Below are 16,326 nucleotides of genomic sequence, written 5' to 3'. Positions count from 1 at the left end.
AGATAGAATTTCATGTGCAGCAACTCTCCTCCTCCACACACACACAAAGAGATGCACACACATACAGACACACACAGATACACACATACACCACAGGAGGAGAAAGAATGACACATGATTAATAATTAAATTTGCATATATTTATATATGCTTTAAAACTATTTTTGGGGGTTGGGGATTTAGCTCAGTGGTAGAGCGCTTGCCTAGCAAGCGCAAGGCCCTAGTTGGTCCCCAGCTCTGAAAAAAGAAAAAAAAAAAAAAAAAACTTTTTCTTTTTTTCTGGACAAAGTATCTGACCAGAGCCTTTGAAAACCAATGCTCTTTTCTATTATTTGGCTTAGTGTGTGTAGGTGCACACACATGTTGGTGTGTGTATCCCATGTCAAGGATACTGGTCAGAGGACAGCTTGCAGGAGTCAGTTCTCTAGCTTCTACTATGTAGGTTCCAAGGATAGAACAAAAGTCATCCGGCTTGGTGGCAAGTGTCTTTACCTGATGAGCCATCTTTGATGGCCCCAAAAACTAATGGTAAAGACAAGTTCGGGTCCTGTGGCTGCATGCAGAAGGCAGCAGGGTCACAGTATCTACAAATTCTGTGGCAGATGCTATAGTAACCCTGTCCAAGGCAGGCATTTAGGGAGCCCCACGAGCACTGCTACCACATCCCAAGATTCCCTACAGCAAGGAATGCAGCTCAAGGCACCACCTATCCTGATGCAGCCCTCAAGGGACCCATACTGACCTGCCCAGCAGCCTGAGCTTCCTTGGACCATACTTGTCCATGATGATGCCCAGAGGCAGGGTGATGGCACTGAGCAGGAAGGAGCCCACGGTGAATGCCAGATTCAGAATCTCATCCTGGGCCTTGCAGCTGAGCCAGCCATTCACTAGGCTCACCTCTTCGTGCTCGGGCTCTGCAGTGCTCTCGACTGTGCCATTAGTGACATTCTCTGTGTGTATGAAGAAAGAGACCATGGTAGGCTTCCTCAAAGACTGAAGACAGAGTCACCCTCAGGATTTTACCACCGAGAAAGCCAAAGTTCACTCGTAGTGCCTTAAGGCTCTGGCAACTGACCAGACATGGCTTATTCACCCAGACCCCCTGCAGCAATAATGCAGATGTTTTCACTATCTGTAGAAACCGGAAGCCAGTCAAAGAATTCAATAAAGAAGCCATTCTTCAGGAAACAGTCTTGTCTACACTTTCAAGGACTTCAAGTGTCCCCTGATACAGCATTAGTCCCAAATTAGGATTTCTATTCTAGCTTGAGGGCAGATGCCTATTGTCTAAGCACTTTAGAGCTGAATGCAGTCAGATCAGGGGCCCAAAGTCATCCACAGATAAGGAGTCTGAGGACAGTCTAGGCTACAAGAGACCCTGTGTCAAAAGGGAGAGGGTTGGACGGACAAGATGGCTTAGTACCTGCAACCAAGCCTAATGACCTGAATTGGATCCTCAGGAGCCACAGGTTAGAAGGTGAGGCCTGATTCCTCTGACTTTTACTTGTGCCCTGTGGCATGCGTGCATCCACACATGCACTACGTAAATGCAATAAAGCAGGGCCGAAGCTGTGGATCCTGGCACAGGAGGCAGAAGCAGGAGGATCTCCAGGTTCGAGGCCAGCTGGTCTACAGAGTGAGTTCCAGGACAGCCAGGGCTACAGAGAAACCCTGTCTTAACAGAAGAGCAGAGGGAGGGAAGGGGAGGGGGGGAGGGAAGGGAGGGGCCAAAAAGCATGGTGTCAAGTGGGAAGACAGAGAGAAGTGGATCCTTGGCACTCAGTGGTCAGCCAGCCTAACCTTACTTGGCAAATTCTCAGCTAGAGAGAGGCCCTGTCTCAAACAAACAAACAAATAAATCCACGGTGGAAGGCTCCCAAAGGAACAACACCTAGGGCTGTCTCCACATGTTTATGTACATACGTGCACATACATACACGCAGTGGGCATGGGCCACCTGGGCTCCAGAGTTAAGACCTTGTCTCAAAAAAAAAAAAAAAAAAAAAGTGATTTCTGTCAGGTGGTAGAGGTGCATGCCTTTAATCCTAGCACCGGGATGGGTCTCCAAGAGGTCAAGGCCAGTGTGATTTCCCTTCTAGAGTATCCTACACCCTATACCCAATAATAGTAGCTCAGGGTCTAGCCTTGGCTGTGGAGCCGCAGGCTGTCTCAAACAGTCTCAGTAGTTCTGTCCACAGAGACACATACAGTCAGTGTAAAGGAGGGCTTAGAAAGACAAGGTGCCAATCTCTTCAGAACGCCAGGGCTTCCTTAGCCAATCTGGGCAAACTAATTGAGCCTGTACTTCCCAATCACAGCACACACCACATGCCATTTCCTACCACCATATATGTAAGTCAGAACCAAAGAGTTGGACTTCCCTTCCTGTTTTTGAACAGGGATTGAACTCAGGTCCGCATGTATGTAAGGCAAGCTACCTACCACTAAGATACACTCCCTGCCTGAGTTTTTGTTTTGTTAATGGCAGAGTCATTTTCTGTGATTTACTGACAAGCTCCACTCTTACTGCTCTTACTGGCTGCCCCCTCCCATGATGACACTCACTGCCTTCAGTGTCAGCGCCAGCCATACCTTGCACACATAAGAGCCCCCACCAAAGTTCTCAAAACAACACAGGGAGAAGTCCTGCACTGGCGGGAGGGAGGGTGGGGGACAAGCTGGGACTGAGAAACGCTCCTTGCTGGGGCCATTCCTTAAGTGATGCTGGCTAACCCTGCAGAAGCAAGCTTACTGATTAGCTCTACGGAGCCACCAAAGAGCCAAAGAAACTCTTCCTCAGACGGCCTGCCTCCCAGCTTCGGCCCTCTGGCTGCCGGGGCAGCTCAGATGAGGTCTACAAAGCCTGCTCGGAGCCTCTCAGAGCCACCCAAGGTAACTGAAAAAGAAATCGCTTGGGGTGACTAACCACAGGTGCCTACCTCCTGAGCCAGGCTAGGGGCCTGCAGAGACCAAAATGGCGGACCTGCTGGATTCTAACTTCCCTTCCCCTGCTTCCTGTCGTATATCCTTGGAACTGTGACTTGATCATGCTGTTGGCTTCCTTATCTGTGAACTAGACACGCCATGATGGTATATATACCTCTAGAGCTTTGGGGATGGTCGTGAGAAAAACCAGAGCTCCCAACAGGCATACGGAGCATGGGGCCAACAGCCACTGCTTCTGCTGGTGTTGGCCTTACTGGGGCTCAGGATGTGGGGGTTTAATAGCAAGGCAGCTTCTCAACAGTGGCAAGGAACACAGCGCTGCGCTGGGTCAGCATGTGACAGTATGCGTGTGTGTTTAGTTGCGTCCTGGGATGAGTCCAAGGCTAGGAATGATCTTCTGGCTACTGTGTATCTCAGCGGGCCATGGCCACCTTAGCTGTTTACCCAGTGAATGGAGACAATGAACCAGACCCCAGTAGCCAAAAGGATCAAGAGTGGTATGGAACTAGGACAAGAAGAACCAAGCTGAAGACAGGGATTTAGGGGGATCAGAGCCAGGGCTAAAAGCCTGAACCCTCACACAAACAAAACCTTTCAGGCCAGGCCCCTGCCACCTTCAATCCCCTTTCCAAGACATCCTCCACACTGACAGCCAAAACACACGGCAAACAGGGTTCTCCCAGCCCATTGGTCCCATGTGTTGCCAGTGGCTGGCAGGTGTGAGGAGGGGCTGGTTTCAGGTGTCAGCCCTGGCAGCGGAGCAGGAACTGGACCTGCAATAGGGGGCCAGGGCCTCCACCCAGCAGTGAGCATTCTTTCCTCATCATGCAGGTATGGGGCGGCCAGCACAGATGAATACAGGGGGAGGAGGGCACTCCGCCCGCTGGGAGACCGAACTGTGGCCGCCAAGGGTCTGCAGTCAGTTACGTGTGCTCAAGAACCTCAAGAGCCATGAGCTCCCTGGTGACACAGAGCAGGGGAGGAGGAGGGGTTTTTTTTTTTGGGGGGGAGGGGTGGCACAAGGAGGGTACAGCCTATTGAGAGGCACTCTCCCCTAGAGTTCCCCAGAGTCCATCCGTGACTCTTTTGTTTTTCTAGACAGGGTTTTTCTGTGTAGCCCTGGTTGACCTGGAACTTGCTCTGTAGACCAGGCTGGCCTTGAACTCAGGGATCTGCCTGCCTCTGCCTTCTGTTTACTGAGCTCAAAGGCCTGTACTACCATGTCCAGCTTCCACTGACTCCTGATGGAAAGAAGATAAAATCTCAAGGTACTGGCTAGCATGTGGCTCAGAGGTATGGTACCAGGTCCTGGGTTCAGTTATCAGCATTGCAGTGTAATTAAAAAAAAAAAAAAAAAGTTAAGAGCTGGACAGATTGCTCAGTGGTTAGAGCACCTGTTGCTCTTGAAGAGGACCCAGGTTCAGTTCCCAGCACCCACATGGTAGCTCACAACCACTGAAATTCTAGCTCCAGAGCATCCAATGCTTTCTTCTGACCTTAAACGTCACCAGGCACAAGTATGCTGCACAGAAATACATTCGGGCACAACATTTGTACACGTAAAATACAATAAATCTTTTAAAAAATTTTTTTTAGTCCTAAAATGGGCCAGTGATATAGGTCAGCAGATAAAGGCACTTGTCACCAGGCCTGACAGCTTCAGTTTGATTCCCTGGACCCTACAGTGGAAGCAAAGAACAAATTCCTGCAAGTTGTTCACTGACTGCTACATGCACACTGTGGTGCATGCCCCCCCCCCCAGTAAGCACATGAGGACGAGTATCTGAAGTTAGTTCATGATCTGATCAGTCTGCAACTAGACACAGGGCTTCCGAGGAGAGGGCCTGGGGCAGAAGCAAGGGTGTCTGCCTTTCATTATGCTACAGTCACTATGCCCAGGAACAGGTACCAATTCTTCAAGCCACCAGTATCTGCTCTTAAATCCCTGCCAACAGGGCACCAGGCCTCTCCTCACTTGCCTTCAGAAAGTGATGTCTAGCAGCAAATGACCTGGGACTTAGGGGCCCAGTTAGGGCCTTTTTTCTCTGGGGAGCTTGAGTGTCCCTTGCATTGACAGAAAACTGAACCTTCCAGGAGCCTAGCCTTCTGTTAGCAATAAACAGCCTACACAGATCCTCTCGGTCCCACTAGGTGCCCACTCATACCCAGGCTGCTCCTGCCTTCTCTTCTCCCACTTGGCCACAGAAAGCCAGGAGAGGGACCAACACTAGGAAGTGTCAAGCCCCAAGGTGTCCCCGGCTCAGTCTGGAGTGCAGCCAGCACCAACCCAGCTCAGGCCAGCCTGTTTGGGTGCCCCGTGCACCTGTTTACTAAACAGGTGTCTCCACTGTGAAGTGGTCAGAACAGCCCAGGCTAGCCCCACCAGGGAGGGCAAACAACAAGATAGGCAAGAAACTGGTGTGCCAGTGTGCTGCGATGGGACTGGCTGCCAGGGCCAGGGAGAGAGAACAATGCCCTGCACTGTTGGCCCCTCACAAACAAAATCCTAACAGAGGAGGCAAAGGAGCCGTGAGGGTTCTGTGACCCCACTCAGGGCTCCCCTTGACTTCTCTAGGGTCAGAGAGAGTCCTCCTCTCAACTCAGGCAAACAAAGAGAGTGGGGAACTCCAGAATATCTCCCTGATGGTGCTAAGGAAACAAAGAGGCACACAGACGGAGACACCCCCAAGTTCCTTAGCAGTCCTTTCTCTGGCTAGTGACTGGGCCCCTCCCCTCCATGGCGCTGACCCCGGGCCAGCCCTCCTGAGGGTACCTGCCCCAGCATCCCCTGCCTCTCTTCTATCCTTAGTCTATCCGGCAACAGGAAGCAGCATGTCAGCCCAGCAGGGGAGATGTGGGTGAGAGGTCGCCTAAGCCACAGAGCAAGCAGGAGGCAGGCAGGGCTCACAGAGTACCACTGCCCGGCCCTCTGATGGAGGCCCCAGCAGCAGCAGCCTCCTGCAGGCAGCCTGCTGAGGCCTGGCCACTGTGCTCTGTAGTAGGCATTCCTCAAGCCACTCAGCGCCCTCTCAGTCTGACCCCGTATTCCACACGGTCTCCAATGGAGACGTCAGGGAAGGAGACTGACTGTGCCCTCCTGATCCCCATGGGTTAGAGGCAGTTCTGGAAGGCGGAGAGAACAAAGCTAGGCAGCACCAGAGGCTCTTCCTATCACCCAGTGAGAACGGGGCTGTCCCTCCGCTCTCTCACAAAGGCATGGAAAGCCAACCCAAGCAGACAGGACCTTCATGAGACACTAAGACAAAATAGGCCGACAGATGTTAGGGAGGGAAACCAGGTCATGAGAGGGTGAGGGTGGTGGTGACAGCCAAGGGTACGCTTTACGAAACATTTTAGAGGCTGTGGGTACAAGCTTTTAGTCCACTTACTGTTTCTTTTGGACTTTTTCTGAATTCAGAATAAACTAGGGGTGAGCTAAAAAAAAAAAAAGGTGTAGATAAGTGGTAGAACCGGCACGTATGAAGCCCTGCGTTTGATCCCTAGCACTGGGGAAAAAAAAAAAATGAAAAACAAACAAGGGGTGGAAGAAGTTAAAACAAGTCCAGGGAGGTGGTTAGGACTGTAATTGTTCACTGCATTCCGGAGGCCAGCCTGGTCTACACAGTGAGTCCTCCAGAGGTGAGGGTCTTGCTTCTCGGCGTCAGGGTGAGAGGTCCTACCAGGTACTGACTGTGAGGGCCAGGAACACAGAGCTGAGGCCGGGGGATAAAGCGCTCTCTATGCAAACACTGAGCACTAGCATCCGATCCACGCAGAAGCCATGGAAAAGCTCTGAGCTCTGGGCTCAATAAGAGACCCGGCCTCAATAAATAAAAGGGTACACGGAGCAGGCGATGGCGTACACGCCTTTAATCTGAGCACACAGAGGCAGAGCTCTGTGAGTTCAAAGCTAACCCGGTCTACAGAGCAAGTGCCAGGACAGCCAAGAACACACCACACGGAGAAACTGTGTCTGGGGTGGGGATATAAGGGGTGGGGACTGGAGAATGACTGAAGAAGAAACTTCAAATCGACTTGCACGTGCACACACGTGTCCATAGATGTGAGAGCACTCACATGTACACATAGAGCGGGGGTGGGGGGTAGCCGGCCACCTTCCTGTTCAGAGCTACGCTGAAGTCTAGCAGGGGCCCCAAAGCTTTCTGTCTCCCGCCCTCATTCCACCCACATTCACACCCAGCATGTAGCAAACCCTCAGCCATCACAAGAGCCTCTGAGAGGTTCACTGGATTCTGGCAGTCCTCTGCCTCCCTGGCTTCTTTCTGGCCTTGAGAATAAAATCCAGTTTTCCCTGCCTCCCAGCCCTTCCACCTACCCAGTCCTCTAGCTCCCTTCTGTGCCAGTCCTTTCCGTCTTCCCCTCTGAGGTGTACCTATATACTACTCTGGCTCCCCCAATACCAGCTCACCCTCCATTACCCTCTAGGCTTGTGCCTTAAGTTCAGGGAGGTCTCCCACTTGGCCACAACCAGATCCCCACTGCTGGTCTTTTCCCCACCCCCTACTCCCACCGCCCACCCCCCACACTCAAGGAGACAGAGGCAGGTGGATCGACCAGCCCAGTTGACACAGAGAATTCCTGGTCAGCCAGAGTTATAGGAGGAAACCCCGTCTCAGAAAACAAGGACCCCAAATCTACCAAAGAACAACAAAAAACCAAGGGAAGAGGTCATGTCGGGCGAATGGCTATGGTGGTCATATAGGAGCCAAGGGGCTTAGCTTGGGAAAGCCCCACTCTTCCCGGACTAGACACTCAATGGCCCACAACAGGAGGACAAGAGAACTCTAGTTGCTATCACCATTACTGCCATTACACAAAACTCATGAAATGCCCAGGCCCAGCTCCCGAGCTCCTGCCCAGGATACGGAAAAAGCAAAGCAAGCTACTGGGCCACAGAGAGGTAAGGGATTCCTTTCCTTCCTCCACATCACCAAACTGGAACCCAACACCGTGTTTGTAGCCAGATTCTGGCTAGAGTCCCAAAGCCTTCAACAGGTTCAGGCAAATTTCCTTCGGGGAACAAATTCACGCCATCAATCTTAGAGACAACAAAAAGCTGAGACATCCGAGTCTCCATCAGTCAGTTGCATGCAGGTCAGCTCGTTAAAGGCCTAAAGCTATCAACTCCCCCATCCACCAGGGCTGCACTGCAAACCTTGACCCCAGCTTTGCCAGACACTCCCAGTCAAGGAAGCACAGAGGTTTCTGGCCCTAAAAGTCAACAGGTTCCTGGGACTCCGCAGAACAAGGAGGCTGGAGAGATAAGCTGTGTGGAATCAGCAGGCCTTCCCGCCGAGGATGCTAGGTCAGCGAGTTTGCCAGATAACCAGAAAAACCAAAATCAGACGCGGGGCAAAGGCATAGGATAAGAAGTTGATGTTCAACCCACGATCCTGACCCTTTCCCTTCACTCTGGTTTCTAGGAGTGACTGTCAAATCTCTCAAGAGCTTAAATACCAACTCAGCATTCTGCTGGCACAATCCTTGGACTCCCCTCACCCAAAGGAAGGAAGAAGACAGGGTTTTCCCCAGGAAAGCAGTTTCCAGCTCCATTTTGCCCATACCATCCGAGAAATTGTGTAAAAGCGGACAATCTGATGTCACCAGTGCCATGAGTCAGGAAAAAAAAAAAAAAAAAAAGAAAGAAAGAAGGAAAAAAAACCTGACCACAGCGGCCCTCTGGTCGGGATAAGGTACTAAAAGTTTCGCCTGGGGGCTGATTTTTTTTTTCTTTCTGTTTTTTAAATCCCCAGTGCATCCTGTAACAAAGGGAGAAGAAAGAGTCAACACTCCCACCTGTTCCTTTCAGAGGGGCCCTTAATCTCCTGACATCCCTGAAGCAAAACAGAAAGCTTGGTCAAGGAACAAGGTCTGACTCTTGTCTCTCAGGATTTCTTGCTGATGTGGGGAAAGACCTGCCAAGAACCCTTAAGGCTATTAGGAAATATTTTTGAGTGCTAAAGGCTAAAGGTTGATTATCAACGATAGGCTTTCTGCCCTCTCCCAGGTGGCCTTTGGATCCCTCCCTTTCTCCTGCTTTTACCCTCTCCTACTAGGCTCTGTACACTGAGGATCCTCTGGGTAGATTAGAGAAGGGAAGGGAAGGCTGACCGCTGACTCAAGTCCAGGCAGTGGGAGTGGGTCTGAACTTTCTGCTAAGAGTGAGAGGCTGGGTGAGGCAGCACAGGCTTGTCAGCCCATCACGCAGGAGGAGACGAAATGATTACAAATTAAAGGCTAGCCTGGGCTACATAGCCAGATCCTGTCTCAAGAACAAAGGACAAAACAAACAAACAAAAACTCTTTAGAGCCCAGCAATAATGGTGCAAGCCTTTGATCCCAGCACTCAGGAGGCAGAGGCAGGTGGCTCTTTGAGTTTGAGGCCAGCCTGGTCTACGGAGCAAGTCCCAGGACAGCCAGGGTTACACAGAGAAACCGTATTTAGAAAATAAATAAATAAATAGCCTGCTTCTTAGAGGTGACACTCAGGGCATTGATGACTACTTGCCACCAAATCTGTCAACCTGAGTTTGGCCTCATGAATTCACATAGTGGAAAAAGAGTGTCAAAAACCCAAAGTCATCCTCTGTCTTCCGTAGTTTTGCTCGCCCCATAAATGAGTAAGTGTAAGAAAAACATTTAAAGTAAAAAATAAACTAAGAGGACTGTAGAAATAAAAAGACATTCTAGGGGTTGGGGATTTGGCTCGGTGGTAGAGCGCTTGCCTAGGAAGCGCAAGGTCCTGGGTTCGATCCCCAGCCCCGGAAAAAAAAAAAAGATTTAAAAAAAAAAAAAAAAAAGACATTCTAGCAGAGTCAAACCTGGGCCAGCTCCATCAAACAAGACTTAGGTATGGGGTGGGGCATGGACAAGAGGCAAAGACTACAAGAAGCATTTCTTACCAAGGCTGCCTAGGAAGGGGAGAGGAGGGCGGCTGACTCGGCTCTACCGATGACCCTACTACACTAAGGCAATCAGGGTGGGAAGAAAGACCCGAGTGGAAGAAGGAAGGGTGGGGTGGTGTGAGCCAGCTTCAGCCTGCCTTCAGTCGTTACTGGAGCCACCCGAGCATCCTTTTACCACTGTCTCCCTTCCTCTTCCCCTCTCTGTTTTGAAAGCCACTGAGATGTTCTCACAGTTCAGGAGAGGAAATGGCCTTTGGAGAATCATAAAGCAGTAAAAATAGACAAGAAATTATATCTTGGCAAGCCCTTAAGGAGACTCCATAAGGTCCTGACTTAAAAACATGTAGGTCTAGATGAACCTTCCTTCGGGTGGAGGCTAAGCCACTTCCTCTCTCTTGCTGCACCCCGGCCTATGAGAGTTCCTCTTTCTTACACATGTTTACTGCAAGCTAAGCAAAGCTACAGGCCTTGGAAGATCAGGAGGCCAGCAATGTTCCTGATTGCACGCAGCGGTCTATTAGTCTATTAGTCTGCAGCTTGGGCAAATGGAACACTTGTCCCAGCCTCAGTTTCTCCATCCACAAACAGGGACGATGATAATGATATGTACCCAGAGAGCTGGATGAGGATCAAATGAGTTTTTTGGCACTTACAGGCGCTGTGCAGCAAGCAGGCATAGCTGGCTTAGATCTTCACCACCAACCGCCCTCTCCCAAAGACCCAATCCACTCCAGGAACCTGCCCCTGACCGAGGCGCCCATCTCACCTGGTTTCGTACACAGGTAGGAGTAAAAGCCCTCCGACTTGAGCATGATGAGCAGCGAACCCCAGCCCAGGAGGACTGCCGAGAAGAGGAGGTTTTCCAACACAGCGGTGCAGGCCATCCACCAGCGGCGCCGATGGGCAGTGGCCAGGGTGGGCGCCATGGTGCGGTGTGGCGGTGGCCGGGCTCCGGCTCTGCAGACACCTGCGCACAGACCTCAGCTTCAGCGGTGGCTCTACCCAAGCCGTGTGACCGCTGGCGCACAGCGACCAGCCTGTCAACCCCCTGCAGCCAAGGCTATACGTGCAAGCCGCAAAAGAAGAGAACCCTAGCCCTGTCAGGGACCTGGGCCACCCCGAACCCACAGCTGCCTGGTACCGCTACCTTAGGACACAGTGGAGTCCTGCTGGCCAAGAGGAAAGGCTTCTCCCTTAGTTCACTCGGAGGTAAACTGAGGCATGGCAGCTAGAAAAGGGCTAATGTATGCTCAAGGACATGGAGTTGGTCCTGATCCCAAGCAAGACTGAACAGCTACTTTGGTGGCCGGAAAGGGAGGCAGTTCGCAGTAAGGTCACCTGAGCAGAGGCACACCTGAGAGCTGCCACTCCCAGGGACCCTGACAGGCTCCCTCCCGCCCGCACTCGAGACCCTTCCTTAGAGCTTGTTCCTTCAACCACAAAATCAGCACCCGGAGCCCCGGAACGGCCCGCCCACGGCGCTTTCATTGGCGGGACCGCACAGGAACTGCCGCGCCATTGGTTAGTGTTTAGGTCGCTAGGCGCTACCGCCACGCGAACCCCGCATGGGAGAGGCGAAGCCGGTTCAAACCGGCGGCGCGAGCCAACCGTGTGACCCCCCGTGTTGGGCTGTTACCCCGGCAATTAGCCCGTTTCCATAGAAGTGGATCCCGTCCCTCTGTCCTCCTCCGTGTTCTTTTCCTTACGTCTCCCTCCCAGTGAAGTCCCTCTGATAAGCATGCACCTTCCCTCTAACCCCTGCCTGTGAGCAGCTTCAGGTTCCCGTACCCTAGTCTGAGGCCCGGATCCTGGGAATCCAGCTCACCCAGCTCCTACCAGTGTGTATCGGGCCCGCCCGGCGCCTTTTCTGTCCCCTTTATTTCCAGCCCTTTTATTCCTATCCTAAGATGAAAAACACTGCTGCCCGTTGATTGGCTGAGTGGGGCTGGAAACAGGCATCGGCCAATCAGCAGCTACCCGCCCGCCCCCCGGCGAGCAGAAGCCGGTTCCGGCCGGACTTGGAGACAAACAAGAGGAATGGGGGGGCTGGGGGGCGGCTTGGAACGGCCCAGCTCTACCCAGTTAAACTGGAGTGCCCCTCGACCCGGTGGCCCCGCGGGCATCGCCCCACGCCCTTCTCCGAGCCCTCTTCCTTGTCAAGTCCCTGGGTCAGCGTTTCAGGGAGTCTTGGTCCACAGCGAGCTGGGCTCCAGCACCTTGCGGTTCGGCCCGCAGTGTAGACCACGGTCCTCGCTTGGGGAGAACCAGGGCCGGATGCTCCAGCTCCATAGGCCATTGCCGCCCTTTTGTGCTGTGTTTCCCGGCCTGCTCCTTGGGCTTTTGTCCGGGTTTCTCGCTACCTAGCCCCAGCTGTCCTATCCAGGCGCTGTCTACGGGTATCAGAACGCCCCGACCCAGGTCCTGGCATCGTTCCTGCATCCCTGGTAGATCTCCTGACTCACCGGGTCCTTGCCTTCAGGTGCCTCCTGCCTGGTCTTTAATCGGTGTCCCTTAAAGATCTGTAGTCAGGATTTCGGACCGAGACGCCCCTGGTCCTCCATTCAGACGTCACCATCCCCATCCCGTGCCCTCTTTTCTCGGTGCCCTCAGAGACCGGTCAGTGTTCAGGCCGGTCACCTTGGCATGCCCTGCCTCCTCCTTTCCCAAACGACTCTTTCATGTGGCTGGCACACTCTTCCACCCTTTATGCTGTGAGCAATCCGGAGCACCTAGTCTAACTGTGGCTTTGGAGGGCGCGATAGATCGCTAGGTCTAGAGATCTCCCTCCTTTCTGTATCATCAGCTGAGCTGCGCTGCTCTGAAGACCTGCCTGCACCGGAGGTGGAGCATCAGCTCGAAAGATTTAGCTGTCCGGCTGAGTCTCCCTGAGGAGGCACTAGCCTACCCTCAGAAAACACTCGGTATCCCTCAGATTCTCCACATTTAAAAGGCCGGCTTCCTTTAGGGCTGAGGGAGTCCCTAGCAGCCTGGCTCGGCTTCCCTCAGCTTGACTGCGCCCCCTGGCGCCCAGAACCTTCGCTAGCCAGTGCATGCTCTCCCAGACTGGGTCTAGGCTTGCTGTTGGGTTTGGGGCCTGATGACCTACTGTGCAGAATCTCATAAGCTCCAAATTGGACCTACCACCTACCAATAGATTAAGCCCTTCAGTCCTTTCCCTAAGCAATGTGCTTGAGGACTTGAGGACCTTTTCCAGATATATCTAAAAATGCCCCCCTTTTAAAATTGTGACCCTCTTCTCCCTCAGATGGGCGCGTGTGCGTGCGTGCGTGCGTGCGTGCGTGCGTGCGTGCGTGCGTGCGTGCCTGTGTGTGTGTAGCTGTCCTGGAACTCGATATGTCGATATGTGATATGTAGACCTGTGTGTGTGTGTGTGTGTGTGTGTGTGTGTGTGTGTGTGTGTGTGTGTGTGTGTGTGTGTGTGTGTGTGTGTGTGTGTGTGTGTGTGTGTGTGTGTAGCTGTCCTAGAACTCGATATGTAGACCAGGCTGGTCTCTGCCTCCTACTACTGGGGAGTTCAAGGCATCCTACTGATACATCTAATGATGTTAGACACCGAAACTTAACTTTTCAACAGAATAGTTAGGTTTTCTACTGTGAGTCTCCCCCTTCCCACTGACCCCACTGCACCAGTATAACCTGGTATCCTGTTTATCTTATCTGCCCTTTTCTGTCCCTGGGACACGACTATTCATCCAGCAATCTCTGCATCACATATCTACTCCACAGTGAATTGTAGGGAATGTAAACCTGACCTTGACAAACCTGACCTATTGCTAGGTCCTGCAGAAACTCTCTACCTTATTCTTGGAGATAAAGTTCAAGTTCCCCAACTGACTGAACCATGCTGCTTCCTACACAGCAGCCTTTTCCTCCCCCTGCTCCTGGATGCTCCACTCCTGTGGGATTGCCAAGGTTCTGGCTTTGTGCTGCTCTCACTAGTGGCCCTTTCTTAGGCAGTGCCGGTCTCTAAGAAGCCTTCCTAGCCACTCTCCTTGCCGTTTGCCTTCTTTGTCTGCTGACTGTGGTGCCTTATAATGCGTATCCCCGTTTTCCTCTGGCTGTGAGTTCCTTGGGGGCAGACATGCCTTAGTCCTAGGTGCACAGTATGAGTCATGGAAGGAAAACACGAGCAAGTGGAAAGTACCAGGTTCAAGGACAGAAGATCACTGGGTGCTGCAAGGATGGTGGGAGGGTCAGTGATAATGGCCTTTTATTGATAGCTAAACTAGTACTCGGTGCTTTTACACTGGGAGCCATTCAATCCCTAAGACTGCCCTGGATATAGCCATTATCCATATAGTCCAGATGAAAAACTGAGGAGTTAGGTGGCTTTTTCAAATAAAACAAGACATCACTGTTGAGATGAAACTATGATTACTTCTCCTCCTCCTTCTTATTTGTATTTTTTTTTTAAGATTTTACGTACATGAGTACACTGTAGCTGTCTTCAGATACACCAGAAGAGGGCATCAGATCTCATTACAGATGGTTGTGAGCCACCATGTGGTTGCTGGAAATTGAACTCAGGACCTCTGGAAGAGCAGCCAGTGCTTTTTTTTTTTTTTCCAGAGCTGGGGACCAAACCCAGGGCCTTGCACTTGGTGGGCAAGCACTCTACCACTGAGCTAAATCCCCAACCCAAATGTTAATTTTTTTTTTTTTGGTTCTTTTTTTCCAGAGCTGGGGATCGAACCCAGGGCCTTGCGCTTCCTAGGCAAGCACTCTACCACTGAGCTAAATCCCCAACCCCGCAGCCAGTGCTCTTAACTGTTGAGCCATCTCTCCAGCCCATATTCTCATTCTTTTTAAATTGAGAGAGCCCAGGCTAGACTTCAGGAGGTTTGGCAAGTCTTAAAGAAATAAGTCAGGAGGAATAGGAGTTCAAGAACAGCCTTATCACAAAATGACGCAAGGCTCAGCAGACCATCAGAAGAGGGGCCCCACAAACATGTATGTGCATACTGCACACAAAAAGTAAAAACCAATCAGATTGAGGTGAGCACATCCTCGATGTATAAAAGGCACTTACAAATCATCAGAAAGGACGAGTGTCGCCCCACCTGAAGTCGTGAGTTCAAGCCAGGCATGAGGGCACATATTTAATCTCAGCACCAGGGAGGTAGAGGCAGGAACATTTAAGTTCAAGGCCAGCCTGGTCTACACAGAGTTCCTGGCCAGTGCTGACCAGGGTTATCCATTGAGACCCTGATCTTTATTCTTTATTTGGTTAATTTATTTTTTGTTTTTTGTATTTTGTTTTTTTTCAAGACAGGGTTTCTCTGTAGCCCTGGCTGTTCTGGAGCACACTCTTTAGGACAGGCCGGCCTCCAACTCAGAGGCTGTCTCTGCTTTCCAAGTGCTGGGATTAAAGGTGTAAGCCAAGTCTGGTGGCTCACATCTCTAATCCCAACACCCAGGGGAACAGAACAGGTGGATTGCCTTGTGTTCCAGGGCTGCCTCGGATGTGGACTGAGATCCAGGTCAGCCTAAGCAACAGAACAAGACTTTCAAAAAACAAAAGATTTAATATAATCAGATACTGTGTAGAAAAATATGCCACCACTTTAAAGGTCTGAAAAGAACCTCCACCTTAGTATGAGCATAGTAAGAAGATAGCGTTTTTAAAGTTTCCAAGTGTTTTGACTAAATGTACGTAATATGCACCATAGCATGCATTACCCATGGAGGCCAGAAGAGGGCACCAGGTCACCTGGAACTAGAGTTAACTGGCTGAGTTGCCAAGATGGGAAGCAAATCTGGACCTCCTCAAAAGCAGCAAATGATCTTGTTTGGTTGGTTGTTTGGTTGGTTGTTTGGTTGGTTGGTTGGGTTTTTTGAGACATAGTTTCTCTGTGTAGCCCTGGCTGTCCTGGAACTTGCTCTGTCCACCAGGCTGGCCTCAAACTCAAGAGATCTTCCTGCTCCTGCCTCCCAAGTGTTAGAATCAAAGGCGTGCACCACCACAGCCTGGCATTACAAAAAAAAAAAAAAAAAAATTCAGGAAAAAAATGTAAAGAGAGGGGCTGGAGAGATGGCTCAGCGGTTAAGAGCACTGACTGCTCTTCCAGAGGTCCTGAGTTCAAATCCCAGCAACCACATGGTGGCTCACAGCCATCTGTAATGGGATCTGATGCCCTCTTCTGGTGTGTCTGAAGACAGCGACAGTGTACTCGCATACATAAAATAAATAAATCTTTAAAAAAAAAAAAAAAGATAAAAATGTAAAGAGAAGTGGGGGTGAGTGGTGTGGTAGACAGAAGAGCAGATGCCAAGTAGGAGTGAGAGCCTGGGCCCACCCATCTTCAGCACCAAAGGAAACAGCAATGAATGGCGGGAACTGCGCTGTGCTCCCCACCCTGTTAGTAACTTTATACCTGCACATACCAAGTTCTTAAACCTTTAAACGTATTTCATATGCATGTTTGTTTTGCAT

At 51.2% G+C, this 16,326-nt stretch overlaps 1 protein-coding gene across 1 annotated transcript in view; it reads right to left on the bottom strand.

The window, feature by feature from the left end:
- Slc43a2 (solute carrier family 43 member 2) overlaps positions 1 to 11,416 on the bottom strand; it is a 39,646-nt gene extending 28,230 nt beyond the window's left edge. Inside the window, exons 1-3 of the mRNA XM_032912100.1 lie at positions 11,020 to 11,416; positions 10,639 to 10,839; positions 743 to 950 (exon numbers count right to left, since the gene is read on the bottom strand). Coding sequence (XP_032767991.1) covers positions 743 to 950; positions 10,639 to 10,798 — 368 coding nt within the window. The 5' untranslated portion in view covers positions 10,799 to 10,839; positions 11,020 to 11,416. The remainder of the gene's footprint in view (positions 1 to 742; positions 951 to 10,638; positions 10,840 to 11,019) is intronic.
- Positions 11,417 to 16,326: the final 4,910 nt, after the last annotated feature.

Source organism: Rattus rattus, chromosome 9, assembly GCF_011064425.1.
Source record: "Rattus rattus isolate New Zealand chromosome 9, Rrattus_CSIRO_v1, whole genome shotgun sequence".
Taxonomy (NCBI): Eukaryota; Metazoa; Chordata; class Mammalia; order Rodentia; family Muridae; genus Rattus; species Rattus rattus.
Note: the sequence above shows the minus strand (reverse complement) of the source record. Positions and strands in the feature narration are given on the sequence as shown.